The sequence below is a fragment of the Microtus oregoni genome, unplaced genomic scaffold, assembly GCF_018167655.1.
Source record: "Microtus oregoni isolate MIOR12 unplaced genomic scaffold, Mior012 000092F_000, whole genome shotgun sequence".
NCBI classification, from domain to species: domain Eukaryota; kingdom Metazoa; phylum Chordata; class Mammalia; order Rodentia; family Cricetidae; genus Microtus; species Microtus oregoni.
This window is the reverse complement of record NW_024544601.1, coordinates 1,133,677-1,158,591: the sequence shown is the minus strand read 5'-3', so window position 1 is coordinate 1,158,591 and position 24,915 is coordinate 1,133,677. Positions and strand designations below refer to the sequence as shown.

At 38.9% G+C, this 24,915-nt stretch overlaps 1 protein-coding gene across 3 annotated transcripts in view; it reads right to left on the bottom strand.

Moving 5' to 3' along the window:
* Positions 1-24,915, bottom strand: part of LOC121442574 (cytochrome b-245 heavy chain) — a 136,638-nt gene that overhangs the window by 30,287 nt on the left and 81,436 nt on the right. The window contains exons 1-5 of one of the 3 annotated variants that reach the window (XM_041644160.1): positions 20,015-20,060; positions 9,141-9,243; positions 7,896-7,993; positions 5,910-6,005; positions 4,238-4,348 (exon numbers count right to left, since the gene is read on the bottom strand). In XM_041644160.1, coding sequence (XP_041500094.1) covers positions 4,238-4,348; positions 5,910-6,005; positions 7,896-7,940 — 252 coding nt within the window. In that variant the 5' untranslated portion in view covers positions 7,941-7,993; positions 9,141-9,243; positions 20,015-20,060. Of the gene's footprint in view, positions 1-4,237; positions 4,349-5,909; positions 6,006-7,895; positions 7,994-9,140; positions 9,244-20,014; positions 20,061-24,915 lie in introns of those variants that run through there. The other 2 variants (XM_041644159.1, XM_041644158.1) reach the window with 2 other exon arrangements.

Genomic DNA, 24,915 nt, shown 5'->3' with positions numbered 1-24,915 from the left:
AAAGCACAAAGGGGCTCCCTCTAGGAGGACACATGGTTTGAGGCAGAGCCATGATGAGGCCTTCTGATTCTGAGACTATATAAGGCAAACGGCCTTACCTTTTAACCTTCCTGTTTTAGTCTGACCTGAAGATTAGGATGGTCACAAGTTAGAAATTTGTTTCTACACATGGAAGTTCATCAAAGACTTCTGTATGCTTAGGCCTATCCTTTTTCCATCTCTCTCAACAAAGCTAGCTGAGAGCCTTTACCTCTATCCTTTTGCGAGGGGCCTAAGGATACACAGCCAGAGGACTTTTTCCCCTCTAGGTAACCAGAAGAATTCAAAACCAAAGTCTGAATGATTCGGACCTCTAAAACTGAACAGAAATTCTGTGTCTGTTTAGTTAGTATGGTGTTAATGGAACAAGTTTTTGAAATTATTATATCCTTATCATTTCTAGAGTAGGTCATTTAGCAGGCTCAAATACTCATATTAAACAGAGCCACAGGGAGAGTTCAAGATGTTTAGTTGACACATACAAAAGCGAACAGGCTCTGGGAGCACAATTTCCTGGCTTTGATTCCTCCCAGTTAATCGTGCTCCCACCTCACTCCCTCGACATGAGTTCTACAGAGCTTCAGTGAGCTGTGGCCGCTCCCACTTCCAACATCAGCCACAGCATACTCGTGCGTTTAAACCGTGAGCAGAGAGCAGCTGCAGTTTTCAAAGTTCACACTTCAGCTTGCTAAGCCCAAAATGAAGGGCGTGCCATACCTGTCAGAGACCATTGCTTTGAGGGAGGGGAAGTAGGCAGGGATAACAGAATAGATGGTATGAAAGCACGAAGAACAATTCTAGGGGAGGACGCATAGAAATGGAGATGAATAGCAGAGAGATGGGAAAAGGAAGTAGTGGAGCAGCTGATCAACAATATTCAAGTATATATGAAAATACCAGAAGGAGAACCCTTACTTTGTCTGCTAATTTAAATAAATACATAAATAAGTGGGGGAAATTGTTCTTTTGTGTGAAGATCTATTTGGTTATCGAATTGGGCTTTTCTACAATTTAATCACTGCTATTAAAGGTTCTCATGAGGGTCTTCACCTGTGGGCCACAAGTTGCCCCTAAGATGACATTTTATATGTGCTGCTCATGGGACATGGGCCCTCAAGGCAATGCAACTTCGGGTTATGAGGTAATCAGGATTTCTTAACTGACCACCTTGGTGAAAACACTGCCTGTTTCTCAGGCTTTACTTCCTCTAAATAGAAAGTATTCAAATGGGGACAGGGGGAATTTCTTTTAAAGGCAACCGAATCATGTCTCCATAAAAACAAAACAAGTTAATGTGCAATGGTTTCATCTAGCAAGGCTTCATGTGGCTCCTGTACAAGATAGATGGATAGCTTGGCTATCTGTCTTTCAATGCAGTGAGATTGCATCTCCGTGGAGTCTTGGGAGATTATTTGGAAAGCCTCATGGTTGATGTCTAACAGCAGGTGCTCTTGTTTGGTTTTGCCCTGGTTTTGCTCAGTCTGCAAGATCAAATTGTGATACATTGAAATAATGACTTGGATAAAGGAGCATTGTCACAGAATTTTCCAGATGAAGGACCTGACCCTTTTCAGAGAACCTCAAATGATTTGTCAACATTCTTCTTTTATTTCTGCCTGTCCAATTTGTTGTTTTGCTGATGAGCAAAAATGAGTCTAAGATTTTGTTCAACTACATATGGCTTTGCAGTACTGGAGGCGTGACTTGGGTCCCACGTGCTAGGTTAATGCTGTACTACCGAGTTACCCCCGTTTCCTGACTCTTCGTGTAAAACTAGAGCCCCGAGGGTGGAATTTAGGGAGTATGTTTAAGATGAAATGGTATTTTGTAAAGAGGTGGGGAGTATCAAAGTTTAATTGTCTGCTCATGCCATTTTAGCAAATTGAGGGCTGTATGTTTCTAGATAGAAACTCTTCTTAGACTAATAGGAATGTTGTATGACTAGGAAAAGGGAGGCAAAGTGAAACACAAATTGTACCTGTAACTCACCATCTAGTTCATATATTCAGTAATTGTTGGATCAAGCGTTAACTCTTTAGCTATATGTTTAAGCTCCTAGTTTCGCAGTAAAATCCGTGCTTTCTTTCCCAGTCTTATCTTAGAGCAGTGGTTCTCAACCTGTGGGGCATGACCCTTTGGGGGATCGAGAAACTCTCTTTCACAAGGGGCTGAAAAATTTGGATGTTTACATTGTGATTGACAGCAGTAGCAAAATTACAGCTCTGAAATAGCAAAAAACTAATTTTATGTTCCCCACAACATGAGGAACTTTAGTTGCTGCATCAGGAAGATTGAGAGCAGAACCGTTGCTCTAGACAGTCACCCCAATTACTGTACTCCCAGAAGCAGAGTTTGCTTACCATTGTCCTTCAAAATTGATTTTAACTTAAATGTTTTAAGATTTTAGGAGAGAGATGGGGGAGGGGTAGACATTTGTGTGGTAGTCAGAGGTCGATGTCAAGTGTCTCCCTCTACTTTCCACCTTAGTTTTGAGGCAAAATCTCTCACTGAATCTGGAGTGCACCAATTCCGCAAGGCTAGCTGTTCATCAAAACTCAAGGTCCCAGGAGGGCACTAACACCTAAAACTTCTCAGGAATTGTTTTCAGTGTGGCCAGGAATAGAAAAAAAATCCAAAGTGAAGCAATGTCTTGCTGATAATTAGATTTTAAAGGCAGTTACATGAAAATATACCCAAATCAAATCAAGCTCAGGATGCTGCCTGTCCTTGACTTGACTTGTTCAACCTGCCCAATTCTGTGCACTGTTCTATATTTCTTCCTATGGGAAGAATACACTACCTCTCTTTCTCCCAAGCCAGACAGAACCTGACTGTATTCATCTTCATTCTCCAAGTACACAAACGTTCACAGAAGGAAAACAATCTAGCCATCAACTCATACATTGGGTAAATATTATCCTTTGTGTTTCTTTTGGTACTGATGATTGTTGCCATAGCCTCATGCATGGTTGGCAATCACTGTACCAGTGAGCTGCACCCTCTGCCCAACAAACCACATTTAAATAGAACACAATAAAGGGTGATACAGAAAGTATTATAGTATTTCTCATTTTTTGATAATAAGATGTCTCACCATGTTCTGTGCTTTTGCCCATGCTATCTCTTGCCCACATAGAACACTTTTCTGTTTTATCAACAAATTCTAAACGTTGATTTATCCTCACTACTCAGGCTACTTTTCCTCTGCAACCTTCCTGGTATTCCCTGCCCCATCTGATGTCATTTCTGTCTTATTTGATCTGTCATATCTGATCCTCTATGGCTCTTTATTTTAATGTTTTATATGGGATCTACCATATTTTGTTCTGTTATTTGAACATGTATTAAATTTAAAAATATCAATGATTTAATTTTTATCTTCATATAATGTTACCAGTATATATATATATATATATATATATATATATATATATATATATATATATATATATATATATCTCAAGGTGCTCATTGAAACATTAATGTAAAGGCAAAGGGGGCTCTGGGCATGTAGAAAGCCCCGAAACTTCCAATCCCATGGGACTATAAATGTTTATTTTGCTTTTCTTTATTTTTGTTTTATTTTTTTTTAATTTCACTGTGTAGCTGAGGCTGGCCTAGAGCTCCCTATGTAGCCTGGAATAGGCTCAAACTTAAGAACTGTCTGTCTCAGGCTCCTCATTGCTGGAATTATAGACATGTGACACCCTAGGAACCAACTATTTCTCCTCCTATTTTCATATAGTGGGTTTTTCTGTGCATTGATTTAATTTGCTTGAGATGTTCCACAGAAAATGTGTTTTTTATGATAAAATTTTAAAAATAGTCTTGAACAATTAGTTCCTAAATATCACATGTCTGGCTCATATACTCTTAACACATGAATGTTTACTACAGTACTGTTGTTGATGTATAGTTTGTTTAGCTGCTTCTTAAATTTTTCAAATTAAATGACTATTCCAGGGATATATATATATATATATATATATATATATATATATATATATGTGTGTGTGTGTGTGTGTGTGTGTGTGTGTGTGTAGATATATGATATATATTACAGCATAGGACATGGTGCAGCTCATGAATATTCTACACAAGATAAGCTTCACAAAGCATTACTTTGTTCTGCCTTAGAAAGAGCATTTGGCATGATGGATTGAGAATTTGAGGCACTCAGTAGAAAGCTTGCTCTTACCGCGCTGGAACCCCTGAGGAAGGAGAGCAGATTTCGACACACTGGTAACAGGATCAGCATGCAGTTGAAATTCAGGCAGGCTGCAGGTGCCCTGGCCAGAGCCAGTGCTGACTAGAAGAGAGAGGATTGCGAGCAGAGAGACTTTGGTGAGCAGAATACCCATTCTCCTCTTCCCTGGGGTCCCATCATGGAACCCCAAAAAGCTCCCTTAAGACATCTGGAATGGAATTCCCTTCACAGCGGAGTTTTCTTGGGGTCCACCGATATGCTTTACTTTAACCTGAATCTGCCTGTTTACTCCAACTGAACATTTTAAAGTTTCAAACCTGAAGAGAAGTGGAAAGAAATTTACTTTGAGTTTTTTTTTTTTTTTTTATCCACCCGCCGGACTAAACTTTTTAAATTTTCGTGTGTGTGCTTTATCATCTACCTAGCTTTACACCCCTTCCTCCATCAGAGGAGAGTATCAGGTGTCCTCCTGTATTTCTATGGTGCTCTGCTTTATTCCTGTGAGACAAGGTCTCAGCTTGAACCAGGATCTCACTGTCTTTTGTCTAGTCTGGTGTTCAGCAAGCTCTAGGGATCCTACTATCTCTACTACTCCCTTGCCCTTCCAGTGGTGGCGTTATAGGTGCCTGTGGCCACACTTGACTTTTTACATGGGAACTGGGGAACTGAACTCTTGGCCTCATGCTTGTGCAGCAGGAACTCCTATCCCTTGACACCCCTCCCATATAGTTGATACATTTTAAAGTAAGTTGCATGCATCAGTTTACTTCCTCCTAAATCTTTGAGCATGTATACCATTAACAAGAGGTCAGTATCAAAACTAGATCTTTGATTTTAAACAAAGTCCCCTTTGCATTTAGACCTTAACAGTAACTTAAGCTGGTATGGTGTAATACTTGGGCAAAACTGGTTTAGCAATGTCTAAAGAAGTTGCCTATGATACAAGAACAGATCAGCATGAATACAGTAGAGACAATTTTAATAATGTGAAATGATTGTTTGGCAATACTTACACATATGATTATAACATTATTAATGTAAGTAATATTTTCAGCATTATATAACAAATGATGTGCTCTGGGAGTGGCTGTAGTTCTAATTATTTTCATTTGTGATGAAGAGACCTGACAGTTCAAGGAAACAGATTGCTTAGGGACTCAAGGAAATTTAAGGACCTCTGCTCGGCTGGCCTACTGAAGTGATGTAGTACACAAACAAGTTCCTGCAAGTCTCCAGATAATCGCTTGAAGTCGATTTTTTCAAGATCATTTCACATGTCATTAGGAGGAGGACTTCTCCATGCCAAAAATATGATATGATATTTAACTTAGAAAAAATATAGAAAATTTCAATTGTCAAACCAGTGTCAAACCTGTATGAGTGGCTCCCAGTAGGCTTTCCATTCTAGAGATTCCTATGTTAAGCTTGGCACATATTGGTAGAGAGGGATGCAGGTAGGACCCTCTACCACACTTCACTTTGTTACACTGTCAGGCCTTAAGTGATTCTTGCTAAAGAATTTGCAACTGGAGAGTAAAGCTGGTGATGTTGTCTTGGTTGGTCAGAATATTCATTCTAAATCTTAAAAGGAATAAATAAATACGAGCACATCTGCCTAGAAGTGTGAGCTGGCTGATATTGCATGAGGTGGAAGTTCACTTACCCCGAGGAGTTTTCGAGTATAATAGTACTTAGGTCCATCATCATAAACCTTGTAGTAGTTGACAAAGAGGAAGACATTCAACCCCAACCACACCAGCTGCACAAACAGAAAAAGTCGGATGAGGTTTATAAGCCTAAATAAGTAGATTCCCTATAACAGTGGAGTCAAATGAAGGACAGGACTTCCCCCACGTTCAGACTTTGACAAAGGGGGTCATAAAGCTGAGCACAATCAGCTTCGAGGCAGCTCTTTCCTATCCCCGCGCCACCCAACTCTTCAGTCACACTGGCTTGATCTGCCTTTGTTGTTTTGCATGATTGCTTCACTACTTGGTCAGCATGCGAAGTTAGTATCAGCCTGCCTTGTCTCTTTTCATCTTAAGATCAGAGAGGTAACAATGGTTGACAAGTAAAGGGAGGACACATGGAACATGTATTGTTGCTGACCCTCGCTCGACCTGTAGGAAATTGAACTGTCCTCTCCCAGATGCCCGTCACCTACTTGCAGCACATACAGCTTACCATTCTATTTGGTAAGTTTTCCTTCATTTTTAAAGGAGGGCATATTGAACATGAGCAAAGGAGTCAAGGTCATGGAATTTAAACAATAAACTTTTTAGATTTTAAGTTGGCATTTGATGCTAGCAACAACCTTATCAAGGGCTGATACTGCCCAGTCTTCTACCTTCAGCTCCAACGTGATTTTCTTTCAATATGAAATTACTAGCTATTATTAATACTAGCTATTAAATACCCATAAATGTTTCATAACAGTCTCTCTTTACACAGAAGGCGCTACAGAAACTTCCTCTCTTGCCCTGTCACTCTCCCCAACTCTAAATTTCTAAACCATGTCTTTATTTTCAAATATATGCATACACAACTTAAAAGATTACTTCCTGGGGAAACTGTAATTAGAATGAAAATTCTATTTCAACTTGTTTCTTAAGTGAATAATCTGCTCTTAAAATGGCAATAAGGAGTCAGGACTCCAGTTTTAAATCCTGATGTTTCTATGTTGCATTGGAATATTGGTTTGGCATGAACTAACTTTCAATCAAATATTTGTTGTTTTAATTTTATTCATTTTATTTACATCTCTAGAACTCAAACACTCCATGTATTACGTGGTGAATTTTTACAAAACTTCCATTCATAAGTGATTTTGATATCATGCTTCATTAGCTATTTGGCAAGAATAGATACCACATTTCTTCCAATTCAATTCATCCATAATTGATTTGCTGAGAACACTAACTTAAAAGTATAAACCAGAAATCAATGTGTAATTGAAAATTAGCCACAGCCTTATTTCCAAAATTGTTTCTCAAGATAGATTAATAGTTCATATATAATTCAATATTATATACATACTTTATATGCACATAAATACATATAACATACATACCACATATAGATGAGTCTAAATAATTTATTTCAATTCTTTCATCTCAACTTGTTGCAAAATTCACAAGTGACTACAGTTCAGACCTCTTAGGGAAAAATGTGCTTATTTTAAAAAGAAATTTGAGAACTTTGGTTGTTTTGGTTCTATTACTGAAGTAAAGGTCCCTTTCCCATTCATGAAATCTTTAAGAATAAATATTATTCAGAAAACAGTAAGGTTTTAATTGAGCATTTTAAGTAGGTAACATAAAAAGTAGATAAATTTACCTCCAAGTAACTAAGAAAAATATCTCAGAGATCTTCAGTATGATCTTCTATTCTCTCTGTTAAATGCTGGCTAATTCCACAGTCTTAGTAACTCAGAAACAAACTGGGAGAAATGAGAGTTGTTGGTGCATAGTTTTAATTAAGAAGTTTGGAATGGGAGAATTAACTCAATCTACTTACAAATTGATGCTTGTTCACAGTGTAAGTAAATTTCTTAAGCAAACAACAGTAAGAAAACCCATTGCTCTATGTTAGCTCCCGAGAGAACCCCAACACATTAAAGAATTATAATTTATCTCTTGTTGGTACTTACAATGACAAAGATGGAGAGTCCCTCATTCACAGCCCAGTTCCCCATGGCAGCAAAGGGTGAATGTGCTGGGTCTGCCTTTCTTCTCTACTGTGCTTCTTCTTTGCATGAGGAAATGAAAACAGCATTGGGGCAATATGTTTCCTTTGCTATTATCAGAAATTAGCTAATCATTGGTCAACTGAAAGCCTGTTTCCATAACAAATTTAAATCTTTAAACCACATAAAAACTACAGAAAGAAAAATAGATCTTGTGATTCAATCACAAGTAAATGCATTGGAAAATGAAACCAATTGCTACAACTGAGAGACTATATTTGTCAAGTTTTAAAATTTGCTTTATCATTTATCAGATTTTGTGCAGTTTACGAATATATTATACACAGTGACCTATGTTTTTTTTAAACTAACTAGTTTTCTACTTGTAATTTTCAAGGTATCTGCCTAACCGTGGATAAAACGTGCGTGTGCTGGGTAAAACATACCGAACACATGTGACATCTTTTGACAAACTCTTTTTTTATTTTGAGAAGAGTAGTTTTATTTTAGGGGAATAAAAATTTCAATATTTTCCAGTTTAAATAATAAACTGAACAGAAATGAGATTGTACAAAAATGGATTATACAACATTATAATTCTTCAGTTGATTTGCAAAAGATATAATTATTGGAACTAGAATATTTTTCATGTAAATGAAAAAGATATATAAATTTAAAAATGACTTTCTTCAAGCATTATTTTTTCTTCTCCTTTTTTTAATTTATATATTAAAAATTTCCACCTCCTCTTCTCCCATTTCCCTCCCACTCCCCCCAGTCCCTCTCCCCCTCCCTCTTTAGGGAGCAGTCAGGGTTCCCTGCCCTGTGTGAAGTCCAAGCTCCTCCCCCCTCCATCCAGGTCTAGGAAGGTGAGCATCCAAACAGACTAGGCTCCTACAAGACCAGTCCATGCAGTAGAATCAAAACTCAGTGCCATTGTCTGACAAACTCTTATAGCAGTATTTATCCTCGCTGGGTAAAGTAAAAAGAGTGATAGATGATGCTTATAGAGTGCTAACCATGTTTCAGTTTTCTATCATAAAGTAGATATAGGCCTATATTGTGTACATATATTTGTGACTTGAAACATACATATTAATACATATGTATGCATACACAGAAAAATACTTGTGCCCACATATACATCGACTCAGTTGATTCTCATAACTCAATCCCTATAAGTAGGTTCTAATTTGTGATTACACTTACAGATGAGAAAATCAAGACCAAGAGCAGTGAACTTATTTAAACCCAGTTACAGTGCCAAGGAATAATGCAGGCGGTCGTTTGAAGTCCATACAACTGATGTTACCTGTAAAGTAAGGTACCAGAAAAAAAAAGTTTAAATTTGTCAGTGCCACCTTAAGTCACTCCACACAGGAAAGGAAACTGTAGTAAAAGTACCAAAATATTTAGGTGGCAAACATGTTTCCAGGCAGACATTTTATGCTAAGTTGGTAGACATAGATCAAAGGTGTGTCAGTGTATGGTAGATGCTAAAGCTAGGTGTAGCACAACTACATCCGGCCACTCTTCTGCCTTCCAGACATGAAGCAGATTAGGATGGTACCCTGACCACGTGATCAAAGTACAAGGTGACTGCACAGCTCATAGCGAAGCTGAAGAAACAAACTGAAGCGCTGGAAGACGACTCAAGAGCACAAGAACCGAGCTACACACTCTCTCACTTGCTGTCTACAGAACACAACCTCTGGGATCGTGGCAATTAGCAAAGCAGCATGTTTTTCCCACTGCATGATATTTAAAGAAAGGTATTGTGACATTCTCCATGGTAATCAGAACATGTATAACACACATAAAGGCAAAATGACCTCCTGGGTTCATTCCCAAAATAGATAAATTCAAAGACTGGTTAGGAAATCAGAACATTGACAAGCTATATGATGATCTGTTTGCCCACCCTCTCCAAGAACTGCTGGATTTCACAGAGAACTACATTTGTCAGCCTTAGATTGATGGTTTCCGGTTGGTTTAGCTAAACTGGAATAGAGGAGAAGCCACAATGGTTCTCACCGCAGAATTTTGCTTCAAGGGACATTCACCAGGTTGGTGAATTGTTACTGGGCCTCCAGCTTCCCCTAGTCTGCCCTCCCTTCAATGTCATGAACACCTGCTAGTCAGTAGTATTGTAGGGCTCCGTGTTGCCAGATGGCCCCCGCTGTTGTGCGGGGGTGGGAGATTAGACAACCTCCTCCCAGTTCCTCTAACTGAGAGGTAACCACTTCCTGTAGTTGTTCTTTTTTATGTTGCCCCTTGTCCCTTTTGGGATTCTCCACTTTTCCATCACCCATGCAACACTTTTCTGGTGTGAAACTCCCTCTGTTGAAATATTGTGGTTTCTGTTTTTTAATTGGATTTTGAAACAAAGTAATTTAGTTTGAGTACTTATTCATGTAACTAAAGAAGTTAATCTTATATGCCTAAAGAACAATAAAACACCATAAACACAAATTCTCTTTCTCTTCTTCTCTCTCAGATTTCTTCATAAGGATGACTCCCAGTCCTTCAAGCTATTAAAAATTCAACAAGGTCTCCTCTTCTGTTACTTTCCCCTCTTTTCTCTTTCCCTGCATAATGGTTCATCTTTCCTGTTCTAAATTTTTACATTTCCCCCACTGTTTTATCATGTGCTTTCTGATGCCTGTGCCCTACTGCAGAAAAAGTGAGCGTGCCGTGAACATTCACATGCTAAGGAACAATATTTTCTATTTCTTATAAACATGCTACTTGGCTATTTCCCCCTCCTTTTCCTTCCCCCTACAAGTTCAGAAGAAGATTCAAAGAAGGAAGCATTTTTGCCACAGATAAGCAACCATTCCCTTCTGTTGATTTTCCCCCTCATGAAAGTAATCACGACAGTCTGTAGCATCTTCACGAGTCTTAAGGGCCTCAATCAGTTTCACAGCTGGCGAAGATCACTTGCAATGAAAAGTAAAACCTTTCTTCCATGGAAACGAATGCCCCTTTTGAGAAGACTTTAAGAAAACTGCAGTGTGCACTGCCCTTGGAAACACAGGTGGAAAGGGTGATAAAGGAGCAATGGGATTAGCTGCGTAGTACTGATTACACACAGAGAGGGAAAACACTCAGACCTCTGTATTAGCTAATGGGTATTAGCTAAGGGCACATCTTGTCGCAGTCCCTTCAGCTGCCACTGTCTCTTGAGCTGTTGACATTCAGTGAGACTATGGAAAACTTAAGCATGAACTCACAAGCCCTTGAGACAGAGGAGAGAGGCAGCCCCAAGTTTCAGAATATTCCCCGATTTCACTTCTTGAATGTGATTCTGTTTTCTGCCTTGATAGCTCAATCTGCAAATTATATTTTCCCCAAATTCAAGAAAGAAAATTGCTATAGAAAGGGAGATATGTACCTACATCAAATGTTCTGACGAATTTTGTTCTTAGTCCTGATGAAAGTGTGCTTCCCTTCTTTTGTAGCTAGCTTGGGTTTGCTAGGCTTTCCAGAATTGTCATGTTTAGCTAAATCTGAAAGTATGGATGATGTGGTCCCATATTCTTTGCCTAAGGTTTACTACCAAGAAGTCCCCTTGGACACATTGATTGTTCTAGGTGTGGGCTCTTGATATAAACAAGACCAACCATTGATTTTGCATCCTCTAGAGGAACAAAATTAAAACGTTTTTCTCTTCCTGTTTGTCAGTGATGTATGCCATGCGTGACCACAGTCTGTCTCTACTATCATGTGCTCATAAGTCTGGATAAGAATTCTACCCAGACATGAAGGAATAGAGTTAGAAGTGACCGGGAAGCCTCCTCCCTGAGGACCAGCTCTCACAGATCAGAAGGTACTGTGAAGCTATCCAGGGAGAAAAGCAGTCATGAGTCCTACCCAGATGTAAAACCTACAAACCACAACAATGACTGGCCAGGCAATTGTGGCACTTTAATCTTTGGGGTAGCCAATAGCTGTCTAAATGGACTAAAGGCACACTCACTAGGAGGGAATTCATGCCTGGTACAACGAACCTAGGCAACTGCTAGTGACTGGGGCAGTCACAGACCTTAGAGGAGAACCTAATACTGCCATTTTCCTGACCCAGTACAATTTATAACTGTATTCGAATCATTTACCCTTATACCCACACCAAAGAAGTTTATCTCGTCCCTCACCAAAGAAACTTCTTTTTGCAGCAATGGCTACTATGGAGATCCACAACTGGTCAAAGCTTAGAGAATAAGGGACTGTGGGATACTGTTTTGTTTGCTTTCTGTTCCTGTGAGAAACACTAGGACCAAAAGCAACATAGGTTTATTGTATCTTACAACTCCCAGGCCCCATGCCATCACTGAAAAAGTCAGCACCAGAACTTCAAGAATCTGGAGGCAGGAACTGAAATAGAGACCATGAAGGAATGCTGCTTACTGGCTTGCTCCTCATTGCTTACTAAACCTGCTTTCTTATACAACCACCAGAACCACCTACCCAGGGGTGTCACCACTCAGAGTAGTCTGAGCCCTCGTTCATCAGCCATTCGTCAAGAAAATGTCTCACAGACAAGTCACAGGCCAGTCTGATGGAAGCAATCCCTCAATTGAGGTTCCCTCTACCCAGATGACTCCAGTTTCTATTGAGTTGACAAAACCTTACTGTCAAAGGTGAGTCCCAATGATTATATCTACCATGCAACCTCTACACTTAAAACTCAGGAAACATAGAGGAAGAAGGGGCACAAAGATTGCAAGAAACAAGACTGGGATGCCTGCTGCTGCTAGATAGTGCCTTGACAAGGATGTTGTACCCATAAAATCTCAACAATATGGTTGCCAAAATAAGACTCTCATAAGGATAGTACCAATCGGTGTACCATTGTTAATGGGGGAAATCTCACAAGGCCCTGCCCCTAGATGAAGTGCTGTAAACAATCGGTGGCTGCAGAGGGAGGGGAAAAATTACTTTTTTTCAGGGGTTAAGCACCTTGATAGATTATCCAATCCCAAGTTGTCAACCTCAAACACACATTCATGCAAGCAACTCTAAATGGACTCAGCAGGTTTTCTATAATACATGTATATATGTAACAATAACAATTATAGAATGAGAGGTCCATGTATCTGAGAAGGAGTGGGCATAGAAGAAGTTGGGGAAAGAGTGGGGAAAAAGGTGGAAATGATGTAAATACAGTACTTGTGTGAAATTCTCAAAAGAATTTAAATTTTTTAAACTTAGAAACCTAGAAGGCATATACAGAAAATTATATCAACAAAAATAAAATCTGACTTAGTAACAAAGAAGGGATGAGGAGATTTGAAAAGAGATATGCTGACAATGTTTGAATTCTTGGATCTTTTCTGCCTACACATTTAGGTATCCCAGGTATTCTTAGAGAGCAGAGTTCCTAGGAAGCAGTCGCTAAGGTAGAGATTAGTATGTAACATTATTAGGGAGATTTCTAGCAGGTAAATGTGTAAAGAAGGAAAGAAAAGATGAGAAAATATGAGTGTGCCACCGAAGAAAATGAATTATCATGCAGCAACACTCAGCAATCCTGCGGGGAGATCTGAAACTGCAGTGACTCCCAGTAACCGGAGGGATTTCAGTTGTTTGGTTTGGTTTGGTTTGGTTTGGTTTGAGGCCAAGTCTTGTGACTATAGCCAAGCAAGGCTGAAACTCACAGTGCTTCTTTTGTTTCAGCCTTCGGAGTGCTGAGATTCCCAAAACGGGATACCATACCTGGAAAAGATGGTTTTTATCTGAGACAGTCTCTGTAGGTGTTTATAGTGTAATAGAAATAATAATCATTCTGCACATTTACAGTGGAAGGAAAAGCTATTTCCTGAAGTTAATTCTCAAATAACAGTCAACCTTGAGTAGATGTCCCTAGCTTATAAACTCCTTGGGCTTATGAATTTAACACACACACACACACACACACACACACACACACACACACTGTCTTCCTTAAATCTCTTTCGGGTCCCAGCTACACTTGGAACAATTTAAACAGAGACAGGGGACTGGAAATCTGAGCGCTTGGGCAGATGGGAGATTTACACAGCAAAGATATTGTTAGAACTGTTTTTAAAGTACACCAGTGTTGTTCTTCCTGAATAGTTGTTGCTCAGTCATCTGGCCCACCCGGCAGAATTATGCTTCTTGATAAGCTTTTTAGTGTTTAGTTTTGAAGCACTAGAAAGGTTGTACAGTGTAGAATCCTAGTTCAACCTCTGGTTCCCTGATACACAGAGGAAGAAACCCTGAGAAAAGTCTCCACTTGCATGTCAAAAGCTTAAGTGAGTACATAGCATCTGGCCGTGTAGTATCCCTAACCAAGAAGAAAGACACCAATGCTGAGAGTCCTCTGATCTAGAACTCACAGAACTCATCACTGTGAGTTCCAAACTTTAGGTTTTGAAGTCATCCAGTCTATGTAACTTTATTAAGACAGCCAAAGCTAATAGCTAGGTGGAGGAGAAACATCTAGAAAGCCCCACGTAAGTCTGGGACTGGATTCATGTCCAGGAAAGACCTAAGATCACAACAGCTCACCTCAGACTGATGTCTAGGCCCAGATTAAGCAGAAAAATGATGTTAGGTAGGAGGCAAGCTCTGGAAAGGATCAGTCAAAGGACCCCCTAAAACAGGACATACAGAACAATATGTCATGGTGGTAATTCCAGGGCTCCAGGAACAGGATATAAAAACAATAATAGGTGGTGTTGGGCCATTCTTTGCTCAGTGAACAACTCACACCAGCTTCAGCAACTTCCATAACAGAAAAACATAAAAGAATGTTGCTAACCTTTTCCTGAGTGGTTTTGTATTTTACTTAAATGCTTATGCACATTATTGAATCTTATATATCTACTTAGATTGAATTTTTGGTAAAAAAAAATTCTTCTGAGAAATGTATGCCCTTTTTCTGGAAGTAGTCACCCTGTAGGAGGGCAAAAAGGAGGGAATAACACAAGAAAAGAAATATAAGCCCCATGTCTGTTAGGGTCAAGGCTTTTCTGCTAGGTTCAGCCTATTAATTTCATATGTATGTATGTATGTATGTATGCGTATACACACACACACACACACACACACACACACACACATATATATATATATTCTTGCTTCTTTACTTATTCTAACTAACACTTTACTGCTTCCTCTACCACCATATCTCATCTGAAGCAGAAGAACCAAGACTGCATCTGGGTCAGGAACAGAAGAAATTGAAGCTATCGCCTTAACCAGAACAAAGGTAGCGTCAAATTTGGAATCACCTAGCTGAGGGTTGAAGGAGTGCCCTGCCTGGATTCAGAGCCAATCTTCAAGGACCTAGAAAATGTTTTCCTTTCTTTTCCTTTCCCTTCACTTTCCTTCCCATCCCATCCTTCCCTTTCTGTCCTGTCCTGTCTCTTATTTATTTTTTCTCTTTTACATTCTTCTTTTTTTTTAAAACATATGACACCAGGCATTTAAGAATATTTCTGTCAAATGACCAGATAACTTCTCAGCTATATGAAAATAGAGCACACACAGCATCAATGGACAAGACCTATTGCTCATACTTGGTCACCTTGCCCAGCTGTAATACAAGGAGGTGTGTGAGGGGGAACTTAGTCCTATTTCAACTTGATATGACATGCTTTGTTGACACCTATGGGAGGCCTGCTTCTTTCTGAACAGAAACAGAGGAGTGCACTGGGGGAAGAGGTGCAGTGGAGGGATTGGGAGGAGAAGAGGGAGGGGAATCATTGGTCAAGATGAAAAATAAATGAATTTGATAATAAAAAGGAATATGGCTTTTACAAAATAGCTTTGTAAGTTAGTAAAAATATTATTGACAGTAAGTAGGAAAACACAATTTTTTGCAGAGGGGAGAGAAACTGAGTAACTGCATGACAGTATTAAAAATATCTAGTTTTGGATGGAGGGGGGAGGACCTTGGACTGCCCACAGGGCAGGGAACCCTGACTGCTCTTCGGACTGGAGAGGGAGGGGGAGGGGAGGGGATCATGGGGAGTGGGGGAAGGGGGAGGGAAAAGGGAGGTGGGGAGGAGGCGGAAATTTTTAATAAAAAAATAAAATAATTTTAAAAAATCTAGTTTAATACAGACAATTACAAAACATAAAAGATAAAATAAACTATTGCCCATTCACAGGAAAAAAAAAACAAATTAACAAAAAAGTCCCCAAGAAATCACAGATATTTGACTTAACAGTATTAAAACATTCTCATAGAATTAAAGGAAAGCATAAACCAAAAATTAAAGGAAAATATAACAATCATAAAACTAATGTTTCAACAAATATAGAGTATCAATTAAGAAACAGAAATTATTACAAAATAGAAATTTTGGGTTCAATAAATCTATTAATTGAAGTAAAGATGTACTAGAAGATTTGAGGAAAGCAGAAAACACAACCAGTGAACTAAAATACATGTTTAATCAAAGTATTTACTTTGAGGCACAGTGAGAAAAAAGAAAGAAAATGAAGAGTTTGTAGTACACCATAAACCATAATGCACACAAAGTGAGAAATACAGAAGCAATGAGGAGAGGACCATTGTTAATTTGCTAGAATCTAGAATCACCTAGGAAATGAACCTCTGAACATGCCTGGGAGGGAGTTTCTGGATTAGGCTGAAGTCTGACTATGGGTGGTATCATTCCATGGGCTGAGGCTGTAAACTGCATAGAAAGGGCAAAGGGAGCTGAGTATCAGCATGCATTGTTTCCTGCTTCCTGACTGTAGTTGCAATGTGATCTGCTGTCACAAGGTCCTTCCGCTATGACTTTCCTGCCATGATGGCTTTCAGTTTCAAGTGTGAGTCCGCCTAAACTGTTTCTTCCTTAAGCCAGTTTTGTCAAATATTTTTATCACACCAAGAAAAGCAACTGATGGGGGCTGGAGATATTCCTCAGAGGTTCATAACATTCGTTCCTCTTTGACAAGACTCAGATTCGATTTCCAATACTTACATGATGACTCACAACCATCTACCACTCTAGTTGCAGGGGACCTAATACCTTCTTCTGGGCTCCTAGGGCACTAGGCACACATGTGATACAGATTTATACTGATAAAATAAAGTTAAAAAAATAAAAAGTAATGAACACAGAAGAAAAATATATGAAGAAATAGTGTAAACAGTAAAAAGGACTCTCCAAATTTGGTAACAAGCATGCAGTTGTTCAGCTCAACAATCCCCAAGCAGGGTGATGAAAGAAAAAAAATGTTCATAGTACACCCATAGTGAGTTTGAGGCCAGCCTGGGTCCCATAAAAACATGTCTCAAAATCCCAAAATCTAAAATGGAGAAATAAAATCATTAAAAGATAGGACAAACTGAAAGAACGAAGTTCTAGTAGACCTACCTTATAAGAAATGCTAGGATGATACCTTTAAGATGAAATGAAAGATTGCTAAATATACTTTGAAGGTACACGAAGAAAAAGTATCAATAAAAGTGATTATTGACTACTTAATTTTTGTAGGTTTTGCTCTATATTGTCATTGTTTAAAGTTGTGTTTTTAATTAATAAATAAGTTTAATTTTAGTTACTACTTTGAAAATTATGAGTTAAATGGAGAAACATGCACACACATTTATACATCCCCATATCATATAGATATTAACAATTCACAATATCTAAGGATTTGAACCAATTTTGATTTTTCTAATTAAGCCTTGTTTTACGGATTTGACTTGCAAAGTATGAAGTTTTTATATAATTGCCTAACAACACAAATTTATAGTTGAATGACAATCTCTAAAAGTCAAAGTGAAATTAATGAGTCTATATAATGGAACTTTCCTTTGATTAGCAAACAAAAAGACCTTATTTGTTTTTCACAAAGACCCTGTCACCAAAAGTAGTTTCTTTTGATTTTGTTACAAGAAAAGAAAACAGACCTATTTTCTTAAACACACACACACACACACACACACACACACACACACACACACACACACGGAAACTAAATCAGGGCAGTCTTCTTCTAGAAGTCTAGGCATTAAGAAAATATAGTCATTATCACACTCTTTCTTGTTAGATCAAAGGATAATTGCAGTGGCTCTTTTTATATGAAGTTGTTTAAAAGTTTAGGAACCAAAGAAAACCACTCAGAAGAGTAGGTAGGAAACATAAATCTCATTCCTTGTGGAGACTGAGTCTCCCTCTGTCATTAGCCACTGTCCAACCTTGTGGAATTTCCCCCATAAACACTGGCATACCAACTGAGGTTGCCATCATGCTAACCATAATCAGACAACCATATTGTTGTGATTTCATGGTTGCATTTTCCCTGTTATATGTACAGGGCAGTATCTAGGAGCATATGTACTGGTTCATCGGCTCTTAAGAATTTTTGCAACATCTCTTCCTTGATGTCTTCTGAGCCTTAGATACAGAGGTTGTGTTGCAAGATATATCAGCTGGGGTTGAGCACACCACAGTAACTTATTCTTTGCATGTTGACAAATTATATATCTGTAATATTCTCCATCTATTACAAAAGAAACTTCTTTGATGAGGGGTTAGAGCCACATTTATCTCTCTATTATAAACGTATACATACACATGCATGTAGTAATAATAATTAGAAATGTGTATATCCACAGGATACAAATAAATAAAAAATCGAAGTTCCTATTTACAGAGATCTCATTGCTTTCCTGACTTTCTTTAGTGCTCTACTCACTCTCCCTCCCTTCAGCTCCTCACTATTGACTCTTCTAATAGAAAAAGAGAGAAGTAAGTAATAAAATACAACAACTATAGATAATAATGTGGTGGTCTGAATGAGAATGGCTCCCAATGTTAATGTGTTTGAATGCTTGGTCCCTAGTGAGAACTGTTGGTGTAGGAGGTCCTTCTGTCTATGTATTCCTTCTATTAGTTAATGAATAAAGAACTGCTTTGAACCTATGGCAAAGGCAGAACAGAACTAGGCAGGAAAAGCTAGACTGTATGCTGGGAGAAAGAAGGATGGAGTCAGGGAGACACCATGGAGCTACCAGAGACAAATACTGGAAACTTTAGCCTCTAAGCAACAGCCACATAGCGATACACAGATTAATAGAATGGGTTAAATTAATATGTAAGAGTTAGCCAATAAGAAGCTAGGGATAATGGGCCAAGCAATGATTTAATTAATACAGTTTTGTATGATTATTTCGGGGCTAAGTGCTCAGGAACCAACAAGCGCCCCCCCCCCCCCAAACTGTTTGGTAAGGATTAGGAGCTATGGTCTATTTGAAATAGGTATGGTCTTGTTGGAGGAGGTGTGTCATTAGGGATGGGCTTTGAGGTTTCAAAAGCCCACACAAGGCCCAGTGCCTCTCTACCTGCTGCCTGCAGGTCATGTTGTATAGCTCTCAGCTACTGCCTCAATGTCATTCCTGTCTGCTTCCTGCTGTGGTGATGATGGACTAACCCTCTAAAACTGTAGGCAAGTCCCCAGTTAAATGCTTTCATTCATAATCTTTGGTCATGACATCTCCCAGCAATAGAATGACAGATAAGACTAGGACCAGGGTATTGATGACCACACTGTTTTTTGGAAGAATATGGATGGAAGACTTAGGGACTTTGTACTAGAAATGTGGTTGAATGCTTTAATCAGGGCTTAATGGCCATCCTGATAGGAGCATAGAAGACAGTAGTGCTGAGTGCAATTTGGACCATGAAAGCCTGGTTTAAGAGGTTTCCGAGGGGAAGAATATTAGTAAGTGGCCTACAGGCCATTTCTGTGATATTTTGGCAAAGAATTGCTGCTCTCTTTCCTTCTCAAACCCCCCCCCCCCAATTTTCTTGAGGCTAAATTGAAGAGGTTTGTATTAATGTCTGTCATTGGCAGGGGAGTTTTCAAAATAGTCCAGAATTGACTATGTCACCTGGTTGTTGGTGTTCACTCTTATGTAGCTCTACAGTGAAAAGGCATAAGCCAGCAAAAAGGAACACAAAATTTACAGTCTGAGGAGGAAAGTAGCACCAGGAAATATAATGTTGAAGCCTGAAGGCGTAAGTCACAAACAATGCCACACCAGTTTGGAATTATGATTGATAGGGTGGTATTTATTTAAAGGGGAAAAAACTTACAGATCACCGTCCCAGACAACAGCCCTTTGCACAACCAGGAAGGGAGTCTAGTCGCCGGCTGAGCAGGAAATGAAGAGAGTGAGGAGAGGGAAGTGGCCGCTTTTTTAAAGGGAGAGAGACCACACCCCAATGGGCTGGTATCTCAGCGGCTATAGGCTGGAGGAGCGGAAGGACCTCCCTCAACAGAAACCAAGTTTCATGCTCAAGGAGATTAGAAATTTAAAGAAAAGCCTGATGCTAAATGGACTAAAGGAAGCTGTGCCCTCACAGTTAAGAGATTGTCTTGAGTCTCAGAAGAGACTTTGGCCTTTCAAGCATAAACTGAAAGACTACGGAGACTTTTGAAGTTGGACTTTTAGTCCATAATACTTTTTGCGTTATTATATGGCTATAAAGTTATGGGGGCCAGGGAGTAGGATGTGGTGGTTTATATGGGAATGGCTCCAATAGACTCATAGACTTGAATGCTTTGTCCCCAGTTAGTGAAACTGTGTGGGAAGTATTAGGAAGTATGTTGCTGTTGGAGAGATAAGGCCTTTTAAAGGAGACGTGTCCCTGTGTGTGGGTTTGAGGTTTCAAAAGCCCATGCTAGGCCTAGCCATCCCCCCATTCTTCCTGCTAGCAGTCTGTGGATCTGGATGTAGAGCTCTCAGCTACTGCTCCAGCACCATGCCTGTCTTATTCTTGTCAAGATGATCGTGAACTAACCATCTACAACTAGAAGCAAGTTTGCAATTAAATGTTTTCATTTATGAATGTTGCCTTGTTCATGTTGTCTCCTCATAGCAATAGAACAGTGACTAAGACAAGTTGGTGATAATACATATTTAACAGCTCTCTCTTTCTCTGCATGCAATGCATTCTTGATTTGTAGCACTATCAATTTTTTCCTTCTTTATTTTTGAGGTTTTGTTGATGTTGATGATTCATTTATTTTTTTAAGAGCGGTGCTATTATTTAGCCCTGACTGGCCTTGAACTCATACAGAGCCAAGATCCACCTGTCTCTGTCTCTCAAGTACTGGAATTAAAGACATTTGCCACCATTCCTGACCCTTTATTTATTTATTTTTGCACTTTATTGTCTGGAACTCATATAGCGCAGGCTACCCATGAATTTTTGACAATTCTCTTTCCATAACTTTCAAATTTCTGGGATTACAGGTATAAACCACCCTACATTTATCAGTTTCTGTGGTATATACATTCCCACCATCACTTATTTTAAGGACATTCATATTTAATATTCTGCTCATAAAATTTCTGAAATTTAATAATTGTCTTTTATTAAAAGCCAGTATGAGGTGGATTTTGCGTAAAAACTTAATGTGTAAGAGTAAGAAAAGACCAAAGATATAAGATTAAAAATACAATTGCTAAAAGGTATGTGTGAAAAGAAAAATAAAAATAAGAAACTTTTTCCTAAAGCATACTTATTACCTTGAAAAAGGCAAAAGAGAGACACTTAAGAAATTAGCAAGAGTTTTGTGCATGGTGATAGATATGGATCTATTTTCATTCTTCTACAGATTGACATCCAGTTTTGCCAGCACAATTTGTTGAAGATGCTCTCTTTTTTCCATTGTATACTTTTAGCTCCTTTATCGAAAATCAGGTGTTCATAGGTTTGTGGGTTAAAGTCAGGGTCTTCTATTCGATTCCATTGGTCGACTTCTCTGTTTTTATGCCAATACCAAGCTGTTTTCAATACTGTAGCTCTGTAATAGAGTTTGAAATCAGGGATGGTAATGCCTCCAGACAATCCTTTATTGTATAAGACCTCAATATCAGTCCGAACACACTGAACCTGATAGAAGAGAAAGTGGGAAGTACTCTACAACACATGGGCACAGGAGAACACTTCCTACGTATGACCCCAGCAGCACAGACATTAAGGGCCTCATTGAATAAATGGGACCTTCTGAGACTAAGAAGCTTCTGTAAAGCAAAGGACACTGTCACTAAGACAAAAAGGCAACCCACTTACTAGGAGAAGATCTTCACCAACCCCGCAACTGACAAAGGTCTGATTTCCAAAATATATAAAGAACTCAAGAAAATAGACCGTAAAAGGCTAATCAACCCAATTATAAAATGGGGCACTGAGCTGAACAGAAAATTCTCAACAGAAGAAGTTCAAATGGCCAAAAGACACTTAAGGGCATGCTCAACTTCCTTAGCGATCAGGGAAATGCAAATCAAGACAACTTTAAGATACCATCTTACACCTGTCAGAATGGCTAAAATAAAAAACACCAATGATAGCCTTTGCTGGAGAGGCTGTGGAGGAAGGGGTACACTCACCCATTGCTGGTGGGAATGCAAACTTGTGCAACCACTCTGGAAAGCAGTGTTTCGGTTTCTCAGGAAATTCGGGATCAACCTACCCCTGGACCCAGCAATACCACTCTTGGGAATATACCCAAGAGAGGCCCTATCATACAACAAAAGTATATGCTCAACTATGTTCATAGCAGCATTGTTTGTAATAGCCAGAACCTGGAAACATCCTAGATGCCCTTCAATGGAAGAATGGATGAAGAAAGTATGGAATAAATACATATTAGAGTATTACTCAGCAGTAAAAAAAAAAAAAGGACTTCTTGAATTTTGCATACAAATGGGTGGGAATAGAAAACACTATCCTGAGTGAGGTAAGCCAGACCCAAAAAGAGGAGCATGGGATGTACTCACTCATATTTGGTTTCTAGCCATAAATAAAGGACATTGAGCTTATAATTCGTGATCCTAGAGAAGCTAAATAAGAAGGTGAATCCAAAGACAAACATATAGTCATCCTCCTGAATATTAACTTTCCTCAGGCAATGAAATGAGACAGAGACAGAGACCCACATTGGAGCACCGGACAGAAATCTCAAGGTCCAAATCAGGAGCAGAAGGAGAGGGAGCACGAGCAAGGAACTCAGGACCGTGAGGGGTGCACCCACCCACTGAGACAATGGGGATGTTCTATTGGGAACTCACCAAGGCCAGCTGGCCTGGGTCTGAAAAAGCATGGGATAAAACCGGACTAGCTGAACATAGCGGACAATGAGGACTACTGAGAACTCAAGAACAATGGCACTGGGTTTTTGATCCTACTGCACGTACTGGCTTTGTGGGAGCCTAGGCAGTTTGGATGCTCACCTTACTAGACCTGGATGGAGGTGGGCGGTCCTTGGGCTTCCCACAGGTCAGGGAACCCTGATTGCTCTTAGAGCTGATGAGGGAGGGGAACTTGATCGGGGGAGGGGGGGAAATGAGAGGCGGTGGCAGGGAGGAGGCAGAAATCCTTAAATAAATAAATTAATTAAAAAAAAGAAATTAGCAAGAATGAAAGAAGAAGGCTAGACAGCCATAGTGTTAAGGCCTGTACTCTTAAAAGTTCTAGGGAATTCTGAGAAAGAATGCAGTCCAAAGATCTTGGGAATTATATGTTTGTTAAATCAGTACTCAAGAGTCTGAAGCAGGTGCATTGTGAGTTCAAGACCAACCTGAGCTACAAAGAAAATTCTAGGCTATCTTAGACTATGTGGAAGACTCTGGCTCAAAACCAAAACAAATGTAGCACTAAATAAGTGAGGGAAGGGACTATCATGAAAATAAACAGAAAAAGTAATTAAGTCATCATTTTAGTCAAGAGAATTTATTTTAAAGGGTCTTTTAAAACACACAAGAACTTTTCAATTCACTTCATATTCATTAACAATTTATCAGCCAAAGCAATTCACCTTGACAGTGACTTATAATGAGTGTTATAAAGTTACAGGCAAAAGGTATAGATAGAAGGATGTATTAATGGGTACAACAAATGCAATTGTGTGACCAAACTAGGTATTTTGGAAATTAAAGGAATATGGCAAGTGTGATCCTCCTATTCTTCATAGAATTTATACTATAAGTGGATAATGCATAATTGTTTTAATATGCAGTATGCTAAAGACTGGTGATACAGCTTAGTGGTAGTGCTCTTGCATGTCCTAAGTTCGGTCTGCAGCACCATAAAAATTATACTGCAAATACACCGTGTCATAATTGGTGTAATTGCAATGTACTTGTTTCATATTCAACAACTTAAAGCATTTTGTTACCCATTGCTTTCAAATAACTCAAGTCTTTGTTTACAATAAAAATAAGGTCTGTTGGAAATGATTTTCATGTAATGCATTGAAATTTTCATATGATACATGAATGTTTTATTTTTTTCAGAAGGCAAAAGAAGAATAAGATAAACAAGATACATTTCCTGTCCCTAGTGGATGCAAGGTTTATCATGGGATTTTAATCTTTATTTTCTTGGACTCTATGGTACTCATATGCATTCCTTCTATATAGTTTATGACGATACATCAAGAAGGAATGGAGAGAAACTCTTACTTAAAGCATTATTGGGACAGTGATTCCAAGCTCAGTATGGCACCTGGCAAATCATCAGGCATTATTCCCTTAGTATGTGGATAAGACTGAAGGCTTTTGTCTCATTAATACTTTTAGTATTGAGTAGAAAAAGCTACTCTATTACATAATCAGTTTGTAAGGAGTAACATTTCATTTGAGATGTGGTTCAAATCATAGCTTATTAAACCCCATATTTCAGGAGACAGCATGCCCTTAAATGTATGCCTGAAACACAAAAACCCTGTGGTAGGCCAATTGGTCAGTAGTTTAACACCAATCACAATTGTGCCAACTAGATATCTAGAAAAAATATCTTATTCCTGTAGATTGGCTGGACCAGTGATATCTAAACTTGGAGTTAATGACATGGCCCTAAGTTTGTAAGTGATAAGGAACAAAAAAATTCCTATTGCACATGAAAAAACAAATATTACTGATGTTCAAAGAGAAATAGATATGAGAAACTGAAAGGAAGTCATGAATTGTTTTAACTTTCAGTCTAGC